This window comes from Miscanthus floridulus, chromosome 2 (assembly GCF_019320115.1).
Source record: "Miscanthus floridulus cultivar M001 chromosome 2, ASM1932011v1, whole genome shotgun sequence".
In the NCBI taxonomy this organism is placed as follows: Eukaryota; Viridiplantae; Streptophyta; class Magnoliopsida; order Poales; family Poaceae; genus Miscanthus; species Miscanthus floridulus.
Window position 1 is genome coordinate 130,935,422 of NC_089581.1, and position 23,294 is coordinate 130,958,715.

The window sequence follows — 23,294 nt, forward strand, 5'->3', positions numbered from 1 at the left end:
AATCCCATTTATTAATTAATTTGAGAATTTTTTATCACATTCAAAATGTACTGAAAAGTAACATTTAATATTTTTCCTAAATATCTCACATCTCAGAGAGGTCACACAAAAATTTTCATAATTTTTGGAGCTCTATTTATTTCTACACAAAATAAACAAATCACAGCACTATTTAACCATTTCTGCAAAATAGAGAAATTCATTTTCATTAAAACGACCACTGACAGGGTGACCCCACCGGTCAGCCCACGCTGACCATGGCGGCGAGACCCTCTGACCGGCGATTACTCACCGACGGTGAGGTTTCCGACGGTAAGGATTGCACCAACATGACCCCCTCAGCGCTGCGCTTCGATTGAGGGTATTGGTTGAGCATCTAGGCGGCTATAGTGACCTCACCGGTGACGATGGCGGTACGGCAGTGTCCTGCCGAGACGGCGATGGCGAACTATGGCCTCGCTGGCAAAACAAAAGTCTTCGGCGTACTCAGCACCTCCTAACGGACCTAACCGAGCAGTTAATTGAGCCAACCGAAATCCCTAACGCAAGCAACGACGCGCGCAGCGGCACGGCGGAGCAAAATTCACCGGCAACCTGCGGTCCCATGGCTATGGCATGGTAGAAGTAAAATAGAGCACACAGGCACAATCAGTGGCTCACCCCAAAGTTGATGCACGTGAGAACAATGGCTAAGTCGAGGCGGAGCTAGGTCGTCGGTGTTGGAGACGACAGCGGCGGTGTGAACTCATGGCAAAGCTCCGTTCTGAGGAAAGTAATTGACCAACTGATCAATGATGAAGCTCATGAATATCATGAGAGAATGAAGATCAAGAAACAACAAAGGATGAAGCAAGAAGCCCACCCGAACTCCCTATCCACGGTGGAATGGATCACGGTGGCTCCTCGCCGAAGTTGGAGAAGACAAGGTTGCGCCGGGCAAACCAAAGGGAACGAAGCTGCGCAAGTGGATGATATGGAGGCGCTAGGTGATGGCGATCATGGTGACATGCTTGGCTGAGGCTAGGAGAGTGCTGTGGCTTCGGCGCGAGCTCGACAGAGCAGGACGACGTTGACAAAAAATAGAGGAAGGAGAGAGTGATAGGAGGGCACTTCCAGACTTATCGGTGAGCGAAGAGCGGCGGTGAGAGGTGCGCTTGACACGCAACGGCAGCGCGAACACGTCGAAGCTCAAGGTGTCACCTGAGGGCGCGCGTAGAAGCCGGTGGAAGCTCGACGACGATGAGTGTCTGCCTGCTTGCACTGTTCAAGGTATTTACCGAATTGCCACTCGCTTTCATTTTTCAAATTACTCTCAAATTTGTATGGTAACTCAAAAATCTCCAAAAATAAAAGTTGCTCCAAATTTAAAGTTCTACAACTTTTCTTTAATAACCATACCCAAATTCTATCTAGATTTGAAAACGCAAGTTTGAAATCAAAAGGGGACACTTTAAGAATTTATCCCCTTTCAAATTACTTCAAATTTTATATAACAACTTTGAAAACTCTAAAAACCAACTTTGTACACATTGACAAGCTCTACACTTTTCCTTTTAGGCTCAACAACAAAATGTGCTTAGATTTTGAATTAGGTTTTCCAGGGTAGAATTTAAATGCTGGAAAATAAGGTTTTGGAATTCCAATTTAACACTAAAGTTATGAACTTGATTAATCCCATACAATTCAACACATATAATCATAAAAGTAAACTTGTTTTAGTGAATGCATATCAAAGTTTTCACTAACACAAGGATGATGTGCAATGCATATGATGACATGGCATATTTTAGTGTTTAAAACTCCAGAGGTGTTATAGAGCCCGACGGCTCTGGAATGCTGTTGACAAGGGCACCGATAATGAGGAAGATGACATATCAGCATTGGAGGCTATCCTCGCTGCTATACCGGCAGAGTATAGGGAGCCATTGGGGATGAAGAGCTCTGCTAAGGAGGCGTAGGAGGCTATTGCGATGATGCACGTCAGTTTCGACCACGTAAAGAAGGCGATGGCCCAGCTTCTGAAGCAGGAGTACGCCCTCCTCAAGTTCAAAGATGGTGAAACAGTGGACGACTTCTCCCTCCACCTGTAGATGCTCATCAGCAAGCTAAAGAGCCATGGCGTCACCATCGATGAAGAGGAGGCGGTCTCCAAGTACCTCCACTCTGTGCCAGTAAAGTATATCTAGATCGCTCTCTCCATAGAGACAATGTTGTACTTGTCCACCCTCACCATTGAGGATGTGACAGGCTATCTGCGGGTGGTGGACGAGTGCCTAGAGAAAGCGATAGCAATGAAGGATAGCGGCAAACTGTAGCTAATAGAAGAGGAGTGGGCTACTCGAAGGAACTCTAGGAAGGCAGCCTCCTCCAGCCACGGTGGTGATGGCAAGTGCCATGGCAAGGCTTCTTCGGAGAAAAAGAAGCAGGTCGAACCTCAATGCCTATCGGCGCTATGGGAAGATGGGCCATTGGGCACGGGAGTGCCCAAATCACAAGCAGGAGAAGAAGGCTGAGGCTCATCTGGTACAAGCTGATGATGAGGATGAGGCCACTATCCTAATGGCTGACATTCTATGCACTACACAACATCAAGGCCGAGGAGAAGGAAGAGGCGATGATGGTGGAAGGACCTGGGAAGGCCCTGAGGACTGTCAACCTCGATGAACCACTGCGCCCAAGTCCACCTCGGATGTGTGGGCACCAACCTAGAGCAGCAGTGGTATCTGGACTCCGGTGCCAGCAACCACATGACAGGCTCCAAGGCATCCTTCTCTGAGCTCGACGACGATGTTACCGGTATAGGTGAAGTTTGGCGACAGCTCAAGGGTAGCTATCCAAGGGCACGACACCATCATCTTTAGGAGCCATAACGGGGAGCACCGTGCGCTAATGGATGTATATTACATCCCGCAGCTGCGTTCCAAGCATCATCAACATTGGTCTGATGGATGAGCACGGTAGCAAGGTACTAATCAAGGACGGAGTCCTTAGGATCAGGGACCAGGAGCAGCAACTTCTTGACAAGGTGAAGAGGTCCCTAAACTGGTTGTACCTGCTTGACCTGAAGGATAGAGCAGCCAGTGTGCCTGGCATCAAGGCACTCTGAGGAACCGTGGATGTGGCATGCCCAGTTCAGACATCTCAGCTTCGATGCACTTGGTCGGCTAGAGAAGATGGTCCGAGGGCTACCCCACATCAAGCACGAAGGCGAGCTGTGTGACAGTTGCCTGGCCTGAGAAGCAGAGGAGGCTACCTTTCTCAAAGGCAGCCAAGTATCGCGCGAAGGACGCTCTCGAGCTCATCCACGGCGACCTCTATGGGCCAATCACACCAGCTACAAACGGTGGTCGGCGGTACTTCCTCCTACTTGTGGATGATTGCAGTCACTACATGTGGCTGCAACTCCTAACGAGCAAGGACAAAGCAGGCGGCGATGATCAAGAAGTTCAAGACGCGCACGAAGGCCGAGAGCGGCAAGAAGCTTCGTGTGCTAAGGACTGATCACGGTGGTGAATTCACTTCGGTGGAGTTCACTACGTACTACACGGATCAGGGTGTGGAGCGACACCACACCACACTATACTTATCACAATAGAATGGTGTGGTTGAGAGGCGAAACTAGACGGTGGTCGGCATGGCCCGATCCATGATAAAGGCCAAAGGCATGCCGGCAAGGTTCTAGGGTGAGGACAATGACCACGGTGGTGTTCATCCTCAACCATGCTCCGACCAAGGCCCTGACAGGCAAGATGCCGTTCGAAGCTTGGTATGGGCGCAAGCCGAGCATGTCCTTCCTCTAGACATTCGGCTGCATCGGCCACATCAGGAAGATGAAGCCAAACCTCACCAAGCTAGAGGACAGGAGCACACCCATGGTGTTCCTAGGCAACGCAGAGGGTACCAAGGCGTACCGGCTCTACGACCCATGCGGAGACAAGGTGCTTGTCTCGCGCGACGTGGTGTTTGATGAGGAGGCGACTTGAGACTAGAGTAGTCCGAGCATGGGGGAAGCTAGCGGCTTCACCAACACCTTTGTTGTCGAGCACCTAGTCATCCATGGTGGTGGAGACACTAGGGAAGAGGTGCCGAGCACTCCAGCGGTAGAGCCGAGCACTCCTGGGGTAGTGCCGAGCACTCCCGTGGCAGAGCCAAGACGGCTTGCAGTGGTGCCAACCACTTCAAGGCTGAGGTTGGGTACTCCTACAGTGTGGCCGAACACTATAGGAGTTATGACGAGCTATCCAGAAGTAGTGCCGAGCACTACAACCGAGGTGCCGAGCACTCCAAGTGCTAGTGCAGAGCACTCAGGTGGAACAGGGAACTCCATCAACGCTGATTGAGTTTGCCTCATCCTCCAAGTGACATCACTGAGTTCGTGGACGCCTACCACAAAGGTGAGGAGGTGCGGTTCCATAGGCTGGACGACATCATCGGTGGCACAGGACCCTCAGGACTGGCTGGTCGGCTGCTCAATGACACTAAAGATGCTGCTTGTTAGTGCAGAGGAACCATCCACGTTTGCGCTAGTCGAGCGGGATGGAGACTGGCGACGGGCGATGCTGGATGAGATGAAGGCGATCGAGGAAAACAAGACATGACAGCTCGTCGATCCACCTCCAAGATGTCCAGTCCGATCAGCCTGAAGTGGGTGTACAAGGTCAAGCGGGACGAGCTCGGCGCCATTGTCAAGCACAAGGTGCGCCTCGTTGCCTGAGGCTTTGTTCAGCGCGAAGGGCATAGACTTCGAGGAGGTCTTTTGCGCCAGTAGCACGCATGGAGTCAGGTCCGTTTGCTACTTGCCTTGGCAGCAGCAAAGGACTGGCGCGTCCATCACTTGTACATTAAATCAGCCTTCCTCAATGGTGAGCTGGCAGAGACGGTCTTCTTCAGACAACCTCCAGGTTTCGCCATCAAGGGAGAGGAGCACAGGGTGCTCCGACTGCACAAGGCGCTCTATGGGCTACGGCATGCCCCATGAGCCTGGAACACCAAGCTTGACGCCACGCTGGGCGAGCTTGGGTTTCAACGGCGCGTAACCGAGCACGCGCTCTACACGCAGCGACGGGAGAAGGAGGAGCTCATCGTCGGCTTGTATATGGACGACTTGATCGTCACCGGCTGTGCGCACGGAGGACATCAACAGCTTCAAGCACGAGATGGTGGCTCGTTTTTGAATGAGCGATCTCGGCGCACTCTCCTACTACCTCGACATCGAGGTGAGACAGGGGAAGGAGGAACTCATGCTCGGTCAGAGCGCGTATGCCTCCAAGCTGTTGGAGCGGAGCGGCATGGCTGAGTGCAAGCCATGCGTGACTCCGATGGAGGAGCGGCTGAAGCTGATGAAGGCCAGCACCTGCGGCGAAGGTGGATGCAACACTCTACCAGAGCATCGTCGACGGTCTATGCTACCTAGTCCACACGAGGCCGGACATTGCGTTCGTCCGTGGGCTACGTCAAGTCACCTCATGGAGGATCCTAGAGAGGATCACTAGGGTTGCGGTGAAACGGCTACTGCGCTACGTCAAGGGGATGGTGGATCAAGGGATCATCTTTCCCAAGACCAGCGGGAGTAGGCTGCAGCTCACTGTGTTTAGCGATGCAGACATGGCGGAGGGACATCGACGGACGACGGAGCACCTCTGGCGTGCTCATCTTCCTCGGGTCGGTCCCTAATTTCATGGCTGTCGCTAAAACAAAAGGTGGTTGTGCTATCTACGTGCGAGGTAGAGTACGTAGCGGCGGCCACAACGGTGTGCCAAGTTGTGTGGCTATGCCAGGCTGCTGAGCGAGCTAACCGGCGTGGAAGCTCACCCACCAGCACTGATGGTGGACAACCAGCCCGCCATCATCCTCACGAAGAATCCGGTTCTGCACGACCAAAGCAAACACATCGACGTGAAGTTCTACTTCCTCAGGGACTGTGTCGATGGAGGGCAGATCGTCATCGAATTCGTCGAAACTGGTCGGCAACTCACGGATGTCCTCACCAAGCCGCTCGGACGTCTTCGACTCACGGAGCTGAAGGAGATGATCGACATGGAGAGGGTACAAGGGATAGCAGTAGGTTTAGAGAAGAATTGTTAGAATAAATTATTATTTTCCTTGTGTGAACACAGCAAGGGAAGACGGCGCCGAAAGGCCCCCTACTGTGATACTACACTGTAGCCATGCAGTGGCCGGCGCAAAGTCAGCCCTGTGTGTTATCTAGTTACTGTTACAGCATGTGGGCTGTAATAGGACTAGATGGATAGAGTTGTATAAATAGACTACCATGGCAACTCAGTAAAGAGAGTTCAGATTTGCCATCTCACAGACAAGGCTTCGGCCAATGCTGGTGTCTTGTATTGTGTGTTCATGCTCTGTTCTTCCTTCTTCTTCTAGCTCCAGCCATAGTGTGTGGGGACGGACAACGCTTGTTCGTGGTCGACACGGCTAGTGGGTGCTCGGTAAAACTGATGAGTGGTTCACTCACCTGAGTCGATGATCCTATGGGCCAACAGGGCTGTTGCGAACGCCATGGCCGAGTGCATCTGGTTTCCGGCAGCTACTCCGCAAGCTTCACTTACCGGCGCATCAGTGGTGTACTACGACAACGTCTCCACCGTCTACATGGGCAAGAACTCCATCCATCACCGACGCACGAAGCACATCCAGTTGGACATCCACTTCGTCCGTGAACGTGTTGCTCTCGGCGATCTCCGTGTCGTTCACGTCTCGACGGACCAACAGTTCACGGAGGTCATGACCAAAGGTCTACCGATGATGACGTTAGCGGCGTTTTCATCCAGTCTCACCGTTGGCTCACTCGACGCTGCCACTGCGTTTCTGATCACTCGAGGACGGGTAAACTTTGCATTGGCTTCCATTGAGATCTTGTTGGCAAAACTTGTATGTCACTTTGACTGGGAGCTGCCTGAAGGTGTGCATAATATTGATATGACCGAGGTGTTCGGGTTGACAGTGCGTCGGAAAGAGAAGCTCCTCATCCCAAGGTTTCACCATCCCAGTTCACAAGAGGAGTAGATCACCTGGTGAGGAGTAAGACAGGTAGATCTTTTCTGTTCTTCAGCAAAAGTTGTAGGAGTTTGCTCTTTAAGAAAGAGTTTGCTCTGGTTCTACTCAGAGCAAAGGCGAAATTCCACCCTCAGATTGACTTATGGCTAGAAACCTTTGTGTAATTATTTTGATTTTCTTCTTGACCTTTTTTGTATCATGAGCCATGTTCTGGCTTTGTTTGTAATTTTAAATTTTCAATAAAATTTCAGTAGGGGGTAAAACCCCTCCTGTTCCATCAAAAAAAAGTTGTAGGAGTATCAGTATATATATATATATAATTGCTGTAGCAAGCACCCTCTGCTATTCAAGCCTGAGTATGGAACTCCAAAATTTGAGATTGGAGAGGGCTAGAATGTACCCTTTCCGTAGTAATTGTATCAAGTGTTGTAACCTCCTTTGTTTTTCCAGAAAATGCAGTGCTCGCATAGTTGCAATATTCTCTTCTTAAGCTGATAGTGTGTGACTCCTTATGTGATGTGTGGGATGGGAAGGAACCTGAGGACTCGTCCCATGCGGTTATGGGGTGTGCATCATGATCATGCTGTCAACCTACGACAAGTGATGAGACAGTTCTGGCTGCTACCACCCGAAGAGCACCTACACTAGTCAGGTCCAGATTGCCTTGTGTATGTCATTGGAGGCGTAGAGAAGGAAGTGGGGGTGCAGAATTGCTACTAATTTTGTGGCAAGCTTGGTCAGTGCGAAGTGACCTGATTTGATGGACTCCTCCAGAACTACATTGATTGTAGGCTCTACGAACACATGGTTGATAGTTAGTGGGGACTAACCAAAGCGCGAATGTGTGTGTGCAACAGGCTTGTGGATGTGCACATGTTGAGCATGAGACGGTCGACTGCATTGGAGAAGGTCAAGCAAGAGTTCGTGTGCGATGGACCGAGAGCGGTGAAGAACAGACACAATGACTTGGACCGGGGGACCAAGGGCCGGAGATTGGACCGTGGATGGCTAACATTTGGGCACGACAACGAGCAAGGGCATATACAAGTCGGAGATGAAGCGTGATCGGAGTCTTAGCCGGGGTCAGACCAAGTGAAGGCAAGGCGTTGTGAGCACTTGGTGGAACGCTGGGCTAAGGACAAAGAGGACACATGTTGACATTGGGCGTAGTGACTATATGGCTTGGAGGATTTGTCAGTTTCAGCCTCAAAACCACCGAAGGAGTAGTTTCTAGGTTTGGTTATCAAAACTCAGGGAGGATCTCGGCAGTGGCAGACCCAGCTATATTCAAGAGTATTAAGTTAAATACCCAAATTTTTTGACAAGAAAATTTATAGATATAGTGAAAAGATAAATAAACACCCGGTGAAGAATTCGGCCCGCCCCACCTGATGGCCCAATGGCCCATTTCGGCCCAAGAAGGTATATCGGGAAAAAAGCCTCGGCCTCCCCCACCTATTCGCTCTCTTTCTCTGCCTCTCTCCTGCAACCGCGACACAAGCCCACGACCTTCCCTAGCCCTAGCGGACGTAGATTATTACATATTCATAAAATTAATTGTTTCTTTTTGGAGTGCCTGATCAAGATGTCACATTTTGAATGTATGATACTTCCCATGGTGGACTCGAGCAACACATTTGAATTTTTTTTCATTGTTGTCAGCTCGTTAGATTTTACACGAGGATGGGTTTCAAAGCAGTTCCTGAGTTTAATGGATCATCAATTAGTGATCTTGGTCACATGTTGGTGTGAGGAGGTAGGGGTACAAGAATGGATGCTAATATTGAAGATCTCCTTATTAAGTGGGGAAAAAGATTCAGGCCACAAGACTAAAAAGTGGATTATAATACAGATAACGCTAATGCTTAGACGCGGGCGTCCAGACACCGCGCACCCCACTCCGCCTCGCTGCTCCCGCTCGCCCTGCTCTCTCCCACCCGCGATGCGCGCCCCACCTGCGACGCTTGCTCCCTCCCTCCCATCGCCCTGCCTCCACCGCACCTCGCGCCCAGAATCGCGCCTCCCGCCCGGACTAGTGCCGCCCGCCACGGTCGTGCGCCCATCCGCCTGCTGTGACCACTGCCGAGGCCCGTGTCACCGATGAGCTTTGCACCGGCGACTTCCACGTCACTCCGTGGCATCGAACTCCATGCCGGCGTCGAGCTCCGCGTCGACGAGCCTTTTGCAACCATATGTTTTATTCATCTGTATGTTTTATGTGTTTTATCAGAGTGTTGCATATGTCGCAATGTCTACAGACGTATGTTTTAAGTGTATGTTCCACATGCTTTAGTTGTTTCAGACATATGTTGCAAATGTATGTTCCAAATGTTTCAACTATTTCAGACACATGTTGCAAGTGTTTCATCTGAATGTTGTAATGACTATACAGGTAAGTTTCAAGAGTATACTGCATATGTTGTAATGGTCGGACGGATGTTGCATAGAAGATGAGACGTTAGGATGGGGGAAGGGACGCGGCCGAGAAAGAGTGCGGCGGAGGAGGGGTGTAGTGGGGTATGGTGCCGCGGCGAGGGGAGGAGCATGGCAGGCTTGATGTGGGGCGCAACCAGGATGGGATCGAGGCGCGGGATGAGTCGCAGGTGGCCGAACGCGGTCGCTAGGGTGGGATGGGTCACGGGCGGCCAGACGCTATCGCGGGCACGGGATCTAACGCGAGCATGGGGGCGTCTGATGCGATGCAGGTGCAGATGTCGGACGGGGGCTAGCATCCGGATGCCTGGACGCTAGCTACGCCGTTTGAATTATTCTACTTTTGTTTACATATGTATCACAACGCAAATCGATCGTATTTACAATAGTTGCATTAGCACTTGACACTTGTCACACATGCTTCTCTCACTTGCTTACATAACAACAAATTAAATAACATTTCACGGCGGGCGGTCAATATAATCAATCATTAAATCATGTGGTGAGGATGGGCGGGAGGATGTCGGACTTGTTGCCGAGCACCTTGGCGTTGGTGTCCGGGAAGGATTCCGTCGTGGCCACGACCTTGCCGTCGTCGAGCACGCTGACCGGGTACGCCATGAGGTGGCCCGGGAGGTCGCCCTGGAACGTGTCGCTCGCGAATATGTCCCAGTGCTGCTTCGCTACCTGGTTCATCCGGCGCACGCAAGGCAGGCTCGACGGTTGGCGGAGATGGCTGCCCACTACCGCCGCCGACTGGCCCAGGTGCTCCTGCCACAGGGAGATCCGGAATCCGTGGACCTGCCCCTTCGCCTGCTGGTTCCTGGTCGCTAGGTAGCCCGGCTGGTACGCGCCCATCGCGATCTCGGTGTCGCGGCCGCCGTCCATGGAGCGCTGGTTGATGTTCGCCGAGCCCACGATGATGTACTCGTCATCCACTGCATGCAAACGACCACCGGTCAGACAGAAACCATCATGATCATATTGGTTTGTTTTGAAATTCTAGACTAGATGAATTTGTAGGTGTAGAATAAGTCACTGTACCTATCATGGTCTTGGCGTGGACATAGATCATGAAGCGCCTGGCCTGCTGCGCCCTCTCGTAATCGGTGTTGGGGTCCGGGTGCTCCGGCGGCACGTACTCGCCGGGGCTTGGCGCCTCGCCGTTGCCGAGGCAGAAGAAGGTGAGGTAGTCCCTGGGGTCGGCCTGGATCCCCTTGGCGCGAATGGCCAGCGTGACGTCCGTGTACATCATCTCCATGGTGCGGCGCTGCCAGTCCAGGATGGCCTGCACGGAGCCGCTCTCCGGCACGCCCTCCGGCCACAGGGGCACCACCACGTACACGGCGAACCGCTCGCCGGCCTGGATCTTGCTGACGATCTTGAGCGAGAGCTCCTTGGGGATAAGGTGCAGCGCGTTGATGTCCTCCACCGTCACGCCGTCGTTCTGCAGCCACGCGTAGGAGCTCCCCAGGAAGTACTGGTTCTCGATGTAGATGAAGTCCCGCGCCCGCCGGATGGCGTGGATGTACGCGTCCTGGATGCTGCGCTCGATCACGTGGTCCTTGCCGCTCACCAGCCCCAGCGCCGCGGCCTCCCGCGGGGCGTCCGGGAACCCCGCCGCCGCGCCGTCGTCGATGGACCGGAACACCTGCACGTTCCACGACTCGGCGTCGCCGTGCGGGGCCGCCTCGCGCTCCGCCCACGCCTTGTTCAGCGCCACCAGCATGTTGTCGCCCTTGCCCTGCTTCTTCCACCTCTGCTCGAAGTTCTCCAGCACGTCCCACGCCGCGGGCCCCTCGACGCGGCAGTGGATGTCGTGCCACAGCTCCCTCGGCCCGCCCTTGCTGATGGACGCGCCGGGGAAGTTGGGCTGGTGGAAGTCCTTGTTGTGCGTCGTGCCCAGCGTGCGGAACAGCGGGTGGTCCTGCGTGTCGTACCTCCCGTCGCACAGGTCGATGCCGCCGAGGAAGCTCACGAGCCCCGGCGACGACTCCGCCCCCGGCCTGCCGCCGCCGTCGACGATCACCGTCTTCTGGTGGTGCGTGAACATGGTGGCTGTCTCTATGCCCTGCACGTAGCTCCGGTCCTTGTCGGGGTTCCGCGGGCACAGCACGCACTGCACGCGCGTGTCGCGGAAGAAGCTCTCCGTGTCCTGGTCGTGCGTGGCCATCAGCCCGTCGCGCTTGATGGGGCCGAGCCCCACCGACGTGCGGTCGTCCCACACCAGCATCAGCACCGTGACGCCCTCGTTCGCCTTCCGGATGAGCAGCTCGCCGAGATTCTCGGACGACGCCGACGGCTCCCGCGGGTCGCGCACCAGCACGACGTCCGTGTTCACGGACCACCCGGCGATGTACACCATCCTCCGAGCGCTGTTGATCGCGTCGAACACGTCCACCCAGCACCTTTGTGGCTCGTAGAACCTGCCCTTCGTGAGCGGGATGCGCGGTGCGAAGTCGCCGGCGATGTGCGCGTCCTCGTACAGCCGCACCCGGGAGCCGCGGCGCTGCTTGAAGAAGGTATAGGGAACGCCGTCGTACGTGTGATCGAGTCCGATGTAAATCTGTGTTCCCGCTCATTTTTATTTGTTTCAGCTAGAGTTGAGCTCGGCCTGGTTGTTCAGAACCTCCCGAGCGCGTCCTTGTATTCAGGGCCACGGCGTGCACGTTCGTTCACGTCGTGGCGTTGTCTGCCGCAGCTTGCGCGTGGTGGCTTGGTGCGTGGGATGGCACGCACAGATCGGGCCATGACGAGCATGGCGTGCATGGCGGAGCTGAGGCTAGCTCAGCCTTTCGTTTTCCCTTTACAGTTAGTAGCTCATTGTGTATAAGTAGGAGAACTTAATACAGAAAACGCTGACACACGAGTTTCGTGCTTGGCACAAAAAAAATTCTTCTTGTGTTCACTTTGTTCTTGAGTTCACCGTGAGATTGAGAGCACGCCGGAGTGAGTCCGGCTGACATTTGGTACCAGAGCCGAGATCACGCCGCCGGCGCCATGTCCGAGACTCTGTCGAAGAAGAAGGAGGTTACTCCATCGCGTTCGCCGCGCCGCCGCCGAGGCCGCTCGCACACTCGCCGCTCTCGCGCCCGCAGCGGATCGCGCATCCTGGAGCGCATTGTGGAGCGTCCGTCCGCGAGCGTCGCGTGGCCGATGCTCACGCGATCCAACTACCCCGAGTGGGCGTTGGTCATGGAGGTCAACTTCCAGACGCTCCGAGTATGGGACGTCGTCGTCGACGCCATCGACGACGATCCTGACGAGGACGACTACAACGACGATCGGGTGGCCATGGCGGGCATCCTGCGGTCCATACCGCAGGAACTCTGGAACGCACTCGCCGTCCGGCGCACGGCGAAGGAGGCATGGGACGCCATCAAGATCCTCCGGGTCGGCGACGAGCGTGCGCGCGACGCCACCGCGCAGCAGCTCCGCCGCGACTTCGGCAACCTCGCCTTCAAGGATGGGGAAACCGTCAGCGACTTCGGCGTGCGGATCACCACTCTCGCCACGAACCTGCGCACCCTCGGCGACAACATCTCCGAATCCGAGGTAGTTAAGAAACTGCTGCAGGTAGTGCCGGAGAAGCTGTCCCAAGCCGCCGTCTCCATCGAGATGTTCTGCAACCTCCGCACCATCTCGATCGAGGACGTAATCGGGCGCCTTCGGGTGTTCGAGGACCGCGGCAAGCAGAAGTCCGTCACGGACGCCATGGGGCGTCTCCTTCTCACCGAGGAAGACTGGGAGGCGCGCCGCAAGGCTCGCCGAGACCAGGACAGCTCCGGGCGCAGTGCGGCGTCGAGCTCCGGCGGGAAGAAGCGAGGCCAGCGCGGGCAAGGCCGCGGACGCGGGAAAGGAGTAGGCGGCTCCACCTCGCACGACGGGAAGCAGGCCGAGCCCAACTCCGGCAAGGCAACGAGGGCCGACCAGTGCAAGCGCTGCGGCAAATACGGCCACTGGGCCAAGGATTGCCGCAGCAAGCCCAAGGCGGAGGCCCATGTCGCGCAGGCTGAAGAAGATGCCGAGCCTGCCCTGCTGATGGCCCACGCCACAGTCGTCCCCAATCTGGTGCCAGATCCCCACGGCGCCGCCACCACTCCGCCGCCGGAGCGCCGCCCCCTTCGCGTCATGGAGGGCAAGGTCTTCGCCAAGCCGGACTGCGACTCCGAGCGCGACGACGGGGTGTGGTACCTCGACAGTGGAGCTACGAACCACATGTCCGGCAGCCGCAACGCCTTCATCGACATCGACACGGCGGTTCGCGGCTTCGTCAAGTTTGGCGACGGGTCGGAGGTCGCCATCGAGGGCTCCGGCACCGTCCTGTTCGAAGGGAAGACCGGTGAGCACCTCCCGCTCACGGGGGTGTACTTCATCCCCAGGCTCACCACCAACATTGTGAGCCTCGGGTAGCTGGACGAGGGCGGCTGCGACGTCCACGCCAAGCACGGCGTCCTGCGCGTCCGCGACGAGAATGGACGCCTCATCGTGCGAGTGAAGCGCTCGGCGAACCGCCTCTACCTGCTGCGCGTCAAGATTGCCCGGCCGCTCTGCCTGTCTGCGCGTTCCACCAACAGCGCGTGGCTCTGGCATGAGCGGTACGGGCACCTGCACTTCGACGCCTTGCGCAAGCTGGAGCTGCGCGGGATGGTCCATGGACTGCCGCATGTCGACCACGTCCACCAACTCTGCGCCGACTGCGTCACCACCAAGCTGAAGCGGAGTCCGTTCCCAGCGCAGGCAAAGCGGCGTGCCGAGGGACTGATCGATTTGGTCCATGCGGACCTGTGCGGCCCAATCACGCCGCCAACTCCCGGCGGTAAGCAGTATTTTGTGCTGTTCGTGGATGATCGAAGCAGGTATATGTGGGTGGCCCTGCTAGCCACCAAGAGCGACACGCTTGCGGCAGTGAAGAAGTTCCAGGCTCGAGTGGAGACGGAGACGGGCCGGCGACTGCGCGTTCTGCGTACCGACAACGGAGGAGAATTCACCTCCGTGGAGTTCGAGCTGTACTGCGCCGAGCACGGGGTTGAACGGCAGCGCACCGCGCCGTATACACCCCAGCAGAACGGCGTCGTGGAAAGGCGGAACCAGACGGTCGTGACGATGGCGCGCAGCCTGCTGAAGAGCCGTGGCGTGCCGTCGCTGTTCTGGGGAGAAGCGGTGGCCACGGCTGTGTTCCTGCTCAACCGGGCGCCCACGAAGGCGCTCGACGGCGTCACCCCGTTCGAGGCCTGGAAAGGCAGGAGGCCCAATGTCTCCTTCTTCCGTACCTTCGGATGCGTCGCCTACGTCAAGTCGACAAAGCCGTACCTGAAGAAGCTCGACGATCGTGGCACGCCGGTCGTCTTCATCGGCTACGAACCTGGCGCCTAAGGCATGGCGCTTCTACGACCCAGCGTCGAGGCGCGCCGTGGTGTCCAGGGATGCTGTCTTCAATGAGCAGGCACCCTGGAGCTGGAAGGACGAGGAGATGAACACGGAGGCTGAGTTCGTGGTGGAGGACAACATCGTGGAGCTAGACGCTGGGCACCACGACGCTGAAACCGGCGGCACTTCTGAGGTCCCGGCGACGCACGTGTCTGCTCCAGGCTCGCCCGTGGCTCAAACTCCCGCGACGTCGCCCGCATCATCTGCGCCCGGTCCGTCCACACCTGCGCCGCCACCGATCGAGCTTTCCCAACCTGATTTCGTGTCCCCTCCACCGAATGCTGAGGAGTACTGGGACGCGGACACGGACGACGTGGAGCCGCGCTACCGCACCGTCGACAATGTCCTTGGCGCGGCAACTCCACCGGGCTACGCCACGCGCCAGGTTGCTGCTCAGCTCCATCTGCAGATTGAAGAAGAGCCGGCCACGTTCACTGAGGCCGAGAAGCACGAGCCCTGGCGCAACGCCATGAAGGAGGAGATGGACTCCATCGAGTGCAACAAGACGTGGCGCCTGGTGCCACTGCCTGCGGGTCATCGTCCGATCGGCCTAAAGTGGGTGTTCAAGGTGAAAAAGGATGCTGCCGGTGCTGTGGCAAAGTACAATGCGCGTCTCGTGGCGAAAGGCTACGTCCAGCAACCCGGCATCGACTTTGATGAGGTGTTCGCTCCCGTCGCCCGTATCGAATCGGTGCGGCTGCTGCTCGCACTCGCTGCCCAGGAGGGGTGGCCGGTGCACCACATGGACGTGAAGTCCGCGTTCTTGAACGGGGAGCGGCGCGAGGAGGTGTACGTTCGGCAGCCTCCCGGATTCGTCGTCAAGGGGCAGGAAGACAAGGTGCTGCGCCTGGACAAGGCGCTCTATGGTCTCCGCCAGGCGCCGCGTGCCTGGAACGCGAAGCTCGACGCGACGCTGAAGGTGCTCGGCTTCACTCACAGCACCTCGGAGCATGCAGTCTATGCCCGTGGGGAAGGCGCGTCGCGGCTGCTGGTGGGCGTGTACGTCGACGACCTCATCATCACCGGGAACGACAACACCGAGATCGCTCGGTTCAAGCACGAGATGCGCTCCATGTTCAAGATGAGTGATCTTGGCCTCTTGTCCTTTTATTTGGGCATTGAGGTGCAGCAGGCGAAGGACGGCATCAAGCTCTCACAGGCGGCGTACGCGCGCAAGATCCTGGAGCGCGCGGGCATGGGTGGCTGCAACCCGTGCCATACTCCGATGGAGCCTCGCCTGAAGCTGTCGAAGGAGAGCACGGCGGCACCGGTGGACGCCACTGAGTATCGAGGCATTGTCGGCTGCCTCCGGTACCTAGTGCACACCAGACCCGACATCGCCTACGCCGTCGGCTACATCAGCCGATTCATGGAGCGCCCAACCACCGAACACCTCAACGCCGTCAAGCGGGTGCTGCGCTACGTCGCCGGCACCATCGACCTTGGGTGTCACTACAGGCGCGGCGGAGGCAAGTTGAAGCTGCTGGGATACAGTGACGCGGACATGGGAGGCAATATCGACACAAGGAAGAGCACTACAGGCGTGCTGTTCTTTCTTGGTCCCTGTCTTGTGTCCTGGCAGTCACAGAAGCAGAAGGTTGTCGCCCTCTCCTCGTGCGAAGCAGAGTACATCGCGGGGACGACGGCGGCATGCCAGGGCACCTGGCTGGCGCAGCTCTTGGCTGACCTGACAAGCGAGCAGCGCGCCGCCTTCCTGCTGAAGATGGACAGCCAATCGGCAATCGCCCTCAGTAAGAATCCTGTCTTTCACGATCGAAGCAAGCACATTGATGTTCGATTTCATTTTATTCGAGAGTGTGTTGCTGACGGGAGAATGGACATTGAGCACGTCCGCACTGAGGAGCAGCTTGCTGACATCTTGACAAAGCCGCTGGCGCGTGATCGGTTCTGTGAACTTCGTGTGCAGCTTGGTGTCGTCAATGTCAGCAGAGAACATCAGGTTTAGGGGGTGAAATGTGATCGAGTCCGATGTAAACCTGTGTTCCCGCTCATTTTTATTTGTTTCAGCTAGAGTTGAGCTCGGCCTGGTTGTTCAGAACCTCCCGAGCGCGTCCTTGTATTCAGGGCCACGGCGTGCACGTTCGTTCACGTCGTGGCGTTGTCTGCCGTAGCTTGCGCGTGGTGGCTTGGTGCGTGGGATGGCACGCACAGATCGGGCCATGACGAGCATGGCGTGCATGGCGGAGCTGAGGCTAGCTCAGCCTTTCGTTTTCCCTTTACAGTTAGTAGCTCATTGTGTATAAGTAGGAGAACTTAATACAGAAAACGCTGACACACGAGTTTCGTGCTTGGCACAAAAAAAAATTCTTCTTGTGTTCACTTTGTTCTTGAGTTCACCGTGAGATTGAGAGCACGCCGGAGTGAGTCCGGCTGACAGTACGCCGCGCTGCCGACCCCGGTGCCCCAGCCGGCGGTCGGGTCCGCGGCGACGTTGGTGAACTGCAGCTGGACGTGTATCTGGTCACCGCGTTCCAGCGACCGGAGCTTCTCGTCGCGGATGGGGAGCCACAGGTCCACCTTCTTGCCGGCGACGACGCCTTCCGTGGGCAGGTAGGCGCGGCCGATGAGCGTGGCGCCGATGGCGTTGTCGGCCTTGACGGTGAAAATGATGTTGCTGGCGTCGTGCGCGCAGTAGATGTGGAAGGACTCGTCCCACTTGGGGGAGTGGACGGGGGCACCATGCGCGTCCGCCCCACGCGCGCCTTGTCGATGTCCACCGTCGCGTACAGCTTGCCGTCCTTGCCCAGGCCGATGGCATTCTCCAGCTCTTGCTCTTGCTGCGCCCAAAACGCATACGGGCCGTCATGTACGTGTACCATGGCAAGGATGGTAGGTGTGGTACCAAGTCAAAGTCTGATTGAGGAGAGGAGGAAAACCTGGCCTTTGCAGCAGCAGATCAATGACAAGACCTTCTTCATCAAAGTCTGATTGGAGACAAGTTCAAAATATTTGAGGAATATATTCTCTCTGTTATTAATGAATGGCATTTGGAAGTAGAATGCAGTTTATATGATTGGTCCTATTTGTACCAGCCAAACTTTCTCAGCTCGTATCATCATATCAGTATATTATGAATAAAATGATAGACTGACAATGAAATTGAAATGCTAGTATCTTCATCGTTAAAAACACACCTTTGTTTTAAACATCACATTTCCGTAAAATCTACTAGTCTAATTTCAACCTTGTATAAATGTTAGTCTATTATTGGAGCGAGTATTTCAACTAAGCAACTTAGTAAGTCCACGGTAGGGTTTCAAGATTAGTCAGAGGAAGACTTGTATAACACCCCTTTTCTAATATATATATATTTTTTTTTGCAAAAAAAAATATTTTGTTTTTTTTATGAAACTACGCTCCTGCATGCTTCAGGTCATCAGGAAACTATATTTGTTTTGCGTTGGCATATTTAAGCCTGTGTATCACAAATTAATTTGGCTTCAACGTATCACAACATTGTACTTAAATCCTCTATAAGGATAATATAGTTTGTGAAAATTCACAAATTAAGAAAGGTAGCATTTAACATTAAACTTTTGTGATGCATACAATTGACATTGCTGTAGTTCTATGATATGATGGCTAAAATTTCTAATTTCCTCAAAGTGGCCGTAGTTTTGCAATAAAGGACGAAAGTACGTAGGCTCTCCGTAGGCCCAACCCAATACGAAGCAACAGGCGGTGTCATTGACATTAGAAGAGATCGTTATGAATTATGGTTATGACGAGCAACAAGACTAAAGATTTATCTTTATTTCAAAATCCATATGTGTGTCTGTCTATGTCTATATGTACATCTATATATATGTATATGTATATCTATCTATAATCTATATATCTTACTATTACTAATTAGAGACCCAACGGAGGCACCACGTTAACTCTCACAAGACGTGCTAGAAAAAAAGATAAATCCTAGAAATTCTCACAATAATTAGAAACATCTGGCCTTTAATTGGTAGACTCTAATCATCATCTCTAATAATAGTCATTGGATCTATTGCAAACGTTAACTCTCACCAGACGTGCCGGGGAAAAAAAATAAATCCTATAAATTCTCACAATAATTAGAAACATCCGGCCTTTAATTTGGTAGACTCTAATCATCATCTCTAATAATAGTCATTGGATCTATTGCAATTTATAAAAAAATTATCCACATTTGTCATTATGAAAATAGATAAAGTAACCCCCTAGTTTTGCATATAAATTACCCACCTCTGCCATTACGAAAGATAATTCAAAATAACCCCTTAAATTTGTATATAAATTACCTGCACTTGTCATTATGAAAAATAATTCAAAATAACCCCATAAATTTATATATAAATTACCCATTTTGTCATTATAAAACATAATTCATAATAACCCTCTCACATTGCATCTAAATGACCCACCTCTCTCAAATCTATATGTAAATACTAATATATGCTATTACAAAAAAATCACAATGTTATGTTTTACCATTTATATACAAGACATATATATTTCTATATTACAAACTTCTACAACAGTTAAATTAAATAACCATAATGCTATGTTTGACCATGTAAACCAAGTAAACATATATATATTAGGATAAATATTTATTGTAATAGCTTATAAGCATGGAAAATGTGTAATTAACAAACCACATAGCAATAACATAACACTGGCAATTCTCTTTAAATTATATTAATACTCCCTAATAATGAATTTCATAATTGTAACTGAAACATTACGTCATATCTATATTCGTAATTTTTAGCACTCTACGATATATAAAATATAATACTACACACATATAATTCTAACATATAACAAATTCAACAAGTTCGGTGTTAGGGCACACTCTGAGTTTCAACTTAATTAACATGCAGAAAACAATATTATTACTAAGACCTAAACTCTTTTTAATAAAAATAAATTTTGAATAAAAAATAAAAAACACTAGAGTTTCTACTTAACATGTGGATGAAAAAATTGTACAACTTGGTTAAAAGTCGAAAGCTAAACTATAATTTGGCAAAGTCACAGAAAAGGGTGCAATAAGAGTTTATATCTCTTACGATTAGGTTTAAACTAAATGCATGTCATGCTAAAAAAGATAAATACAAGAAATGCTAATTAGAGGTCCTTAATGGAGCCTCCACGTTAATCCTCACAAGACACAATAGGAAAAATAACAGATAGATCCTAAAAATTCTCACAAAAATATGAAATATTTGACCGTCAATTCGGTATAACTTAATAACCATTAATAATAATAGCCATTGGATCTATTCTATTTTATAAATAATTACCAACTCTGCTATTACACAAAACAACATAAAATAACTCATGACTCTATATTTAAGTTACCCACATATGCCATTAAGAAACAAGATCTAAATTTGCCTCTAATTACCCACGTATTTACAATAAATAATTTATGTAACCCAATTTTCAATTCGTTACTAAGAAAATTAAATATCCTCTCAAATATACATCTAAAAGATAATCAACATCTTCTATTAAAAATTGTTTAAATAATGATAGAGCATGCAGACGTTTGTACATTAACCACTTCTATCGATATTAACATATTCAGATTTGATTAATGTAAGCATATACATTGTGTCAGCATGCATGAGCGATGAATATATAATATGTTATGTTTCATCAACAAAATATTTCCTTAACAACTCATATACTAATGATGTTAACAAACTTTTTAAAACCATATTAGTAACCATGCCATAATTTATATCGGTTATTACTTTATCTATATTTATATATTTTAACTAAATATTTAACATGTCTATATTGATAGTATAACCATAATTGCAGGTATAATTCCTTGATAGGAAAATTCAATCATCTTAAGAATGTGGGAGACTACTTATGACTATATTTTTTGGGCCCTTTAACATTACTCTATAGCAATTCAACCATTATAAGGCAAGATTTAAAATTCTCTTGAGGTTAGCAATGCTACCCCCATCCGAGATCTTATTTTAAGGTCTATCACTTATCTTAGGTGACATGGTGCAAGTTTTAAATGATCGCATATGCTATTGTAGTATTTAGGAATGTACTATATGACCTAAATTCCTTATTTTAAAATAGTCCAAAATGAGAGTTAGTAAAAGATACAATAAGGACAAGAGTTTTAAGTTGAGGAAAATATCTGTAGCGGTCCATAAAAATAAATTTAAAAAACAAAATTCAGATTCATGACTTAATATATGTGATGCAATAAGGGTCACCATATTTAATGTCAAGGTTTCAAACCAATTGCATATTATAATATATAAGGTGTCATGCAATGTAAAAATATGAATACACATGAAAAATATATAAGTCAGTCCCTTGCAAAAAAAGTAATTAATAAGTTTATGATCACTAGATGTAGACTATAAAGTATCTATTATGTCTATTTTGTAGAAAACAAACAAAATACAATTTAATATAAGTAATTTTTATTAATAAAATATATTAATAGTACATCTTTTTAAATTCTTAGCCCATGCGAGAGCACGGGTTGATAGACTAGTAATCAATAATCAATATCTATCTGAGACGGGCTTTACTCCCGGTGGAGAACCCCCTCTAGTCCCGGTTCCCCACCCGGAAGCAAGCATCCGGGACTAAAGGGGGTCCTTTAGTCCCGGGTCAGGAACCGAGACTAAAGGGGGACCTTTAGTCCCGGTGGGTAACACCAACCGGGACTAAAGGTGCCTCCTGACATGCCACGGGGCCGGCACCCTTTAGTCCCGGTTGGTAATACCAACCGGGACTAAAGGTTATTTTACCTTTTTTTTTGTTTCTATTTCTATTTTCCTTTTTTTTCTATTTTCACGCTGTTACCAGGTTTTTTTTTGTTTCTATTTCTATTTTCTATTTTTCCTATTTTTAATTGATGATTCGTTTTGGTTTTTTAATACGCATTCTACGCTGCTAAAATATATGTACGTTTATAATGTTCAACATTTTGTATAAACTACAGTACGAAGGACCTTTAGTCAAGGATCAGCGGTACAATCCTATAGAGCAGATCATGTTCAAGTTCGTGCTGCATGGTTCGAGAGCTGAGCTTTTAAGTTAGCTTTTACTCTTCTGAGCAAGCGAGGTGGTGCTAACAGGTGGGACTGGCCAGCAATTCTAGCATATTGCGTACTGGGCCGGCCCATCGAGACCCTATAAACACCCGGGACTAAAAGACCTTTAGTCCCGGCTGTTAATACCAGCCATACCTTTAGTCCCGGCTCTAAATACCAGCCGGGACTAATTGATTTGGTCTAGGCTGCTGTGCTGGTGGGGGCTGTGCTAGGCTGCTGTACGGTTGCAAACTGGAGTACGCAATATGCTTCAGTAGTTTGGCTGCTGTACAGTTGCAAACTGGAGCACCGGGACTAAATTTGAATAGGGTACCACACGTGAGGTAGCAAACTGCCGGTTACAGTTGGAAGCTTTAGTCCCGGTTGAAGACAGCAACCGGGACTAAAGGTCCTTCTAGTTCTGGATGGAGCCTCTAGCCGGGAGTAGACTTTTACTCCTGGTTGGAGAGACCCACCGGAAGTAAAAGTTAACCTTTAGTCCCGGTTGGTAGCTTCAACCGGGACTAAAGGTCCCTGCAGCAAAAGCCTGCTGCAGTAGCCGTTGGGCAGGGACCTTTAGTCCCGGTTGGAACTACAAACCGGGACTAAAGGTCTCTCTAGTCCCGGGCGCGAAATATACCAGGACTAAAGCCAAATTTCGAGCTGGATCAAAGGTTGTTTCTCTAGTAAACCCAATGCAAATTCGATATGACAACTGTACCCTTATGTCTTCTATGTCTCGTATGTGATCCGGACTTATAATACATGCTCATACAAGTTAGAATAACTAGAGTCCAAGAATAGTATGAATTATGATCCAAACACGTATTAGGTTATGTTGTAACGCGCTAACATGCTCCCTAGTAAAAGAAAAAAGAAAAAAAATAGTTTTCTTCTTCTGATCTTTGCGATTTCCTCTCCAAATTAGATCAGTCTAGATAGGGGATTCTAGTTACTACTAGTCTAGATAAATAAGTGAGGTTCAGTTTTTTTTTCTCAAGAAATTAACAACATGTACAGCAGAGCATATACTATACGGTACCTTCTTGGTCGGCTGCAGGTTGCCGTCCGTGGTGACGGACAGGTCGGCCTCCAGGATCCTGGCCTCGATCACCCCGTGCAGCAGCAGCTGCGTCGTCTGTGGCTGTTGCATCATCATGCCGTTCATTCGGCGGCTTCTTCGATCGATCCTCTTCCCTGGCCTCTGTGCTAGCTAGCTTCTTGTGGAGAGCGAGCGAGGGCCGGGCGAGCCGATGAGGCCAACACAAGGTACGCGCGCAGTATATATACTGCCGCCGCCCCTCCAGCACCATAGCCGACCCCAAGAAAGCACGCTAC

General features: G+C 51.2%; 1 protein-coding gene and 1 pseudogene across 1 annotated transcript; both read right to left on the reverse strand.

Annotated features, from left to right (window-relative positions):
* Positions 1 to 9,406: 9,406 nt before the first annotated feature.
* LOC136530146 (phospholipase D alpha 1-like) lies at positions 9,407 to 11,990 on the reverse strand. Its single transcript, XM_066523051.1, has 2 exons — positions 10,492 to 11,990; positions 9,407 to 10,385 (listed from the first exon to the last, which is right to left on the reverse strand). The coding sequence occupies exons 1-2, from the start codon at positions 11,810 to 11,812 to the stop codon at positions 9,943 to 9,945; spliced, it is 1,764 nt and encodes a 587-aa protein (XP_066379148.1). The 5' UTR covers positions 11,813 to 11,990; the 3' UTR covers positions 9,407 to 9,942.
* Positions 11,991 to 17,200: 5,210 nt separating this feature from the next.
* Positions 17,201 to 23,262, reverse strand: LOC136530162 (phospholipase D alpha 1-like; annotated as a pseudogene).
* Positions 23,263 to 23,294: the final 32 nt, after the last annotated feature.